The following is a 6,055-nucleotide window of genomic DNA, read 5'->3' as shown; positions in this document are numbered from 1 at the left end:
TGGGGCAGGGGGGAGGGTGGGCTCGTGAGGGCTCGCAGGAAGCCTCTGACCTCCAGACAGTGGGAGCGGGACCAGCAAAGATTTTCTTGGGAAGGTGACACATCAGCTTATTACTAAAAAGCAGGTAAACGAGGGAAATCATAGATGTAAATCCCCCATAGCCTCCGGAAGCTGATCCTGGGACCCTTATGACCCAGGCTCCCCATCAGCTGGCCGTGTTCTCTCCCCTCTGTTTCCCCTTCCTCCTCTCTGGGGGCCCTTAGGTCCATGGCCTGAGTCAACGCTTCACCCTCCCTGTGTGGACCTGCTCCCGTGGCTTCCTTCTTTCCCACTTAGCTACCCTCACTGGGAGCCACTGTCTATTCTTCCTAAGATTATTTCCTTTCTTTGTAAGTTGGGAAGATTAATACTCATCCCTGCAAATCTTTGTGGAGATCAAGTGATTAGCACACAAAATACACGCAATGCCTCGCACGGTGCCGGGCATACAGCAGGCGTCCACTAGCTGTCAGTTCCATCCCTCTTTTCTTTGCTCCTCATTTCCTCTCCTCCCCCTGATCTCCAATTCCACGAGCCCAGGTCCTCTCTCCCCGCCACGTCCCAGCTCCTGAAACTCATTGGAGACTCCAGGTTGAGTCAGATGAAAACTGACCCCTGATTCTTCACCTACCTGTGCCTTGCAGATCGGAGCATCTCTGATGTCCAGCAATGTGGGCAGCGGCCTGTTCATCGGCCTGGCTGGGACGGGCGCTGCCGGAGGCCTTGCTGTGGGCGGCTTCGAATGGAATGTAAGGAAGCTGGCCGGGGGCTTCTCGGGGATACAGGGGTCTGAGCCCACCCCGCCCCACCCCTGGCCTTAGCCCTGAGAGGACCCTCAGATGTGCTTGGGGAGAACCCATTTTATGGATGAAGAAACCAAGACCAGGAGGAGATAGAGGGACCATTGGCAGTCACACAGGACTGAGATCAGGTCCCGGGTCCCTTACCTCCTGCTCAGAGCTGTCCTCCGCATGGCACCGCTTCTCCATAGGGGACACTTGTCCATATGCATCCAGGACATGAACACCAATTTCTCTCCTCTCTCCCAGGCAACCTGGCTGCTGCTGGCCCTCGGCTGGGTCTTCGTCCCTGTGTACATCGCAGCCGGCGTGGTCACGATGCCGCAGTACCTGCAGAAGCGATTTGGGGGCCAGAGGATCCAGGTGTACATGTCTGTGCTGTCTCTCATCCTCTACATCTTCACCAAGATTTCGGTGAGTACACTGCAGTGTGGCCACCCTGTCTCCGAAAATGCAGAGTACCGGGCACGGCTTATTGCTGGATGGACTGATGGATGGACAGATGGATGGATGGATGGGTGGGTGGGTGGATGGATGGATGGATGGATGGATGGATGGAAGGGAGGATGGGAGAAAGGAAGAGTGAATCCATGTACCTTCAGCGCATTCTCTCCCTCAGTGGTAGGTAGTCAGAGATGGATGATGTTTGTTGAGTGAATGACAGTCCCTCCATTCAAAGAACTCACAATCTAGAGTTCATTCATCCCTTCTTTCATCTTTCTATCCCTGATTCTTCATTCAGCACCATGCATTAGTTGCCTAGAATATTACGAATAAAGGTCCTTATTCTTTCTCTATTGACCTAACCTTAGAAAACAAAACTGTGTCACATGATTTGCCCAGAGTGCCAGCTCTGAGACTGGAACTGAGGCTGGGGTCATGTGACCCATCCATGTGTCCTGCCCTTCACCATGTTGTAGCCCTGTAACGGGTTCATAAAAGTCATGGAATGGGACCACCTCTGCTCTGACACCTCCATGGTGACTCAGCGCCTGCACGACCCACCTCACCCGCTAAAGGCTTGTCCTCATGGTGTGAGGAGGGCTGACAGCAGCTGGTACTGCTGAGAGGGAAGGTGACACCCTGGGGCCATACCTGGTGACCTCCCAGTCGTGTCTCTGCAGACTGACATCTTCTCCGGAGCCCTCTTCATCCAGATGGCCTTGGGCTGGAACCTGTACCTCTCCACGGTGGCCTTGCTGGTGGTGACAGCCGTCTACACCATCGCAGGTAGGGCCGGGGGAAGGTCACCTCAGGGTGCAGGGCCGGAGCAGAGACATAGAGGCAGGGAGAGGTGGAGAGGGAAGCCCGGGGCCACCAGGATACAGTGGGAAGAGCTGGAGGAGAGAGATGTCAGAGGGAAGGGCAGAGGACAAGAAACAGGAAGAGCCAAAGACAGAGACAGACAGAGAGGTAGGATCAAGGGAAAATGCAGAAGCAACGAGAGGCACAGTGACCAGAAAAAGGGGACACACAAGAGCAGGAACAGGAGGCAAGAGCCAGCCCGAGGAGGCAGGAAGGAGAGGCCCTGAGAGATCCTGAGAGACCCTTCGTACCCAGGAGCAGGGCAGGGATGAGGGGACTGTCACCTGGACCAGACTGCAGGCTGCTTCAGACTAAAGCCACAAAGCCCCTCCTGCAGAGCACCGGCACAGGCCTGGCTCCTGGGATGCGGGGACTCAGTGGGCCTGGGCGGACAGGAATTTAAGTGGGCATCCAGGTCGAGGAGGGGCGTCCTGGCGGAGTTACCAGCTCACAAAGGGATAGACTCGGGATATTAGACAAGCTCTGGACAGACAGCTGGGGCAGAAGCTGTGGGTGGGAAGAGCTGGGCCCGAGCACCTGTGACTGACCGGCCTCCCCCGGGCAGGTGGGGTGGAGGGGAGCCCACCTGCTGAGAGGGCTCAGTGTCCTCTCCGGTCTCCCCAGGGTGGCACGCGCAGGGAGGGCGCAGAGGAAACCTTGGTGCTGACTGATGAGTCCTCTCCTTGGGTCCCCAGGGGGCCTCACAGCCGTGATCTACACAGATGCTCTGCAGACGGTCATCATGGTGGGGGGAGCCCTGGTCCTCATGTTTCTGGGTAAGGAGAATTGAATACACCCCACCTTGCCCCTAAGTGCCTCTCTCAGCCAGTGTGGCTCCTGTCACCTCCGTGGTTTGATCAGGACTTCCTGGGGCACGGAGCCATACCGGCCTCAGGGCTGGGGACATAGTCTCTATGCCAAACCAGGGTAGCCCCACAGCCCTTCCGCATTTCCACATCTTGGGCCAGTTGCGAGCCCAGGGACTCCACGTGGGACTGGGAGCTAGGGGGCATGTGACAGGCTCAGTGGGGCTCAGGGCTGCTTCACTCACTGAGGTCTCCCCCGACAGGCTTCAAGGAGGTGGGCTGGTACCCGGGCCTGGAGCAGCGGTACCAGCAGGCCATCCCCAATGTCACAGTCCCCAACACCACCTGCCACCTCCCCCGGCCTGATGCCTTCCATATGCTTCGGGACCCTGTGAGCGGGGACATCCCTTGGCCAGGCCTCATTTTCGGGCTCACAGTGCTGGCCACCTGGTGCTGGTGCACAGACCAGGTAATGCCCCAGCCAGGCGGGCCCCGCCCATCTTGAACTGGGGTGGCTCCTGGGGGGAACTGGACATCTGGATGCAGGGGGTTGGGACTTGTTCTGGGACCACCACAGGGGCACAGGCAGTGACCACGTCAGAGCCCACCTGTGGCCTCCGCTGGTGCCTTTTAGGTCATTGTGCAGAGGTCTCTCTCCGCCAAGAGTCTGTCCCATGCCAAAGGAGGCTCCGTGCTGGGCGGCTACCTGAAGATCCTGCCCATGTTCTTCATCGTCATGCCCGGCATGATCAGCCGGGCCCTGTACCCAGGTGAGAGCTGGAGCAGGCAGAGGCTGCACAGTCCTTAATAAGAACATGGAGTAGTGCCCGGCCAGTGTGGCTCAGTTGGATGAGCACTGTCCTGTGCACCAAAAGGTTGCCGATTGGATTCCTGGGCAGGACACATACCTGGATTGTGGGTTCGATCCCCTATTGGGCCACATACAGAAGGCAACTGATTAATGGATTAAAACAAACAAAAAAGAACATATAGTAGTATGTTAACCTTTGTGATCCAAACTACTTGAGTAGAAAAATTTGCATCTGAATGTCATTTTAAATCCTGTTTTTCTTTTATAAGGGAAAGACTAGTAAAGCATTCTTGGTGCCTTCCAAGGATGTTTGCCTTTTATTAGGATATAAGGCCTAAAACAGTGATGGCCAACCTTTTGAGCTCAGCGTGTCAGCATTTTGAAAAACCCTAACTTAACTCTGGTGCCGTGTCGCATATAGAAATTTTTTGATATTTGCAACCATAGTAAAACAAAGATGTATATTTTTGATATTTATTTTATATATTTAAATGCCATTTAACAAAGAAATATCAACCAAAAAAATATCACGCGTGTCATAAGTTCGCCATCACTGACCTAAAAGCGAACAAGTCTACTAGCCTTGTAGGTAGTATATGGCAGAGAAAGTTACCATAGTAAATTCTGGTACCCAGTCAGCCACCTGCCCCTTAACCCTCAGGCCCAGCACAGTCCCCGGTGGACACTTCCCAGTGGGGTCAGAAAGCAAATACTGGGCCGTCCCGAGAAGGCCCTAGATTATCTGTCTCTAACTGCCATCACCTCTTCTGCAGATGAGGTGGGCTGCGTGGACCCTGACGTCTGCCAGAGAGTCTGCGGGGCCCGAGTGGGATGCTCCAACATCGCCTACCCCAAGCTGGTCATAGCTCTCATGCCCATTGGTGAGTCCCGTGTCCTCCGCCACCAGTCACTCCCACCTCAAGCCCCCTCCAATCCCCACTGCCCAGGAGGGGTTGCATTCCGGATGGACATGGGCAGGGAGAGGGAATAAAAACATTCACATCCCCATCCCCTCCCAGTACACACACACACACACACACACACATGCACGCACGCCCACAGGTGTCCATGAGGCACTGCTCTGTGCCCTGGTCCCTGAGATGCAGGGATAAAGGGAAGGGCCCTACTCTTGGGCTCCACACAGTCTCCAGGGTACTCAGGGTGTAGAGGCCACAATACAGTGTGACCAGTGTGGGGACACGGTGGGGCTGGGGGAGCCCTCAGGAGCACCTGGCTCACCTTGGGGGAGTGTAGGGCCCGTTTCTCAGAGGAGAGGACATGGAACTGAGGCCTGAGGAGCACCTCAGGCAGACAGAGCTGGAGGGCATGGGAGACGTCATCCAGGAAGGGCAAAGGCCCAAGGCTGGGGGAGAGAGCATGAAGCCTGGGCAGAAGGTGGCCCCTATGGGCTCAGATGCAGGAGAACTGGAGACAAGCATCATGGAGAGGAGTTGGTGGCCATACTGAGAGCAATGGATGTCAGGGAGGGGGGTTTTAGGCCAGCATCCACAATCACATTTGTGCTTTGGGGGACCACTCTGCCTGGGGTTCAGCTTAGGGGCGGCAGGAGGATGATTTAAAAGGGGTCCTCAGTGGTCTTGGTGAGGGGTGATGGTGGCTAGGACCAGGTTGGTGTCTTTAGAATTGGAGAAAAGAGGTTTAAAAGATATACATGAGGCAGAATTGGCAGGACTTGATGACTGATTGTCTTTGAGGGACAAGAAAGACAGAGGGACCCAAAGGGGACATGGGAGGAAGGCAGGTTTATGAAGGGAAGTAGGTGAGTTGAGTTACCCCTCCCCTCACCACCTTTAGAATAAGAAATGAATCAAAGAAATAGTAGAGAAAAGAAGGCAGGGGAGGTCCAGCGATGACAGAGCAGCCACAGAAGGAGGTGGGCGGGAGGGGAGCCCAGAAGGGGTCTGGGATACCTCTGAGGGAGGAGTCTGGTGTGGAGACTAGAAATATATCCTATATAATAAAGAGGTAATATGCAAATTAACCCTCATGCCATCACAAGATGGCTGTGCCCACAGCGGAGGTGGGGTTCCTGTAACAAGCCATAACGAGCGATCATCAGGGACCTGAGGCTGTGTGGCGCCGGGCTGGGGCAGGGACCTGATGCTGCACCCCCCTGCCTGACGGGGCTGGATGGGGGACTCAGGCTGTGCCCCCTGCTTTGCGGGGCTTGACAGGGGACCTGAGGCCATGCCCCTGCCCAGGGGCAGGAGACCTGAGGCTGCGCCCCCCTCCATGGCATTGGGCTGGGGGGCCTGGGGCGCCGCCCACACTGG

At 55.8% G+C, this 6,055-nt stretch overlaps 1 protein-coding gene across 1 annotated transcript in view; it reads left to right on the top strand.

Annotated features, from left to right (window-relative positions):
- The window catches only part of SLC5A9 (solute carrier family 5 (sodium/sugar cotransporter), member 9), a 53,485-nt gene that overhangs the window by 14,989 nt on the left and 32,441 nt on the right, over positions 1 to 6,055 (top strand). Inside the window, exons 4-10 of the mRNA XM_006762785.2 lie at positions 684 to 788; positions 1,089 to 1,253; positions 1,964 to 2,069; positions 2,840 to 2,920; positions 3,214 to 3,419; positions 3,585 to 3,720; positions 4,535 to 4,642. Coding sequence (XP_006762848.1) covers positions 684 to 788; positions 1,089 to 1,253; positions 1,964 to 2,069; positions 2,840 to 2,920; positions 3,214 to 3,419; positions 3,585 to 3,720; positions 4,535 to 4,642 — 907 coding nt within the window. The remainder of the gene's footprint in view (positions 1 to 683; positions 789 to 1,088; positions 1,254 to 1,963; positions 2,070 to 2,839; positions 2,921 to 3,213; positions 3,420 to 3,584; positions 3,721 to 4,534; positions 4,643 to 6,055) is intronic.

Source organism: Myotis davidii, unplaced genomic scaffold (genome assembly GCF_000327345.1).
Source record: "Myotis davidii unplaced genomic scaffold, ASM32734v1 scaffold539, whole genome shotgun sequence".
NCBI classification, from domain to species: Eukaryota; Metazoa; Chordata; class Mammalia; order Chiroptera; family Vespertilionidae; genus Myotis; species Myotis davidii.
The sequence above is the reverse complement of the archived record's forward strand: the minus strand, read 5'-3'. Positions and strand labels throughout refer to the sequence as shown.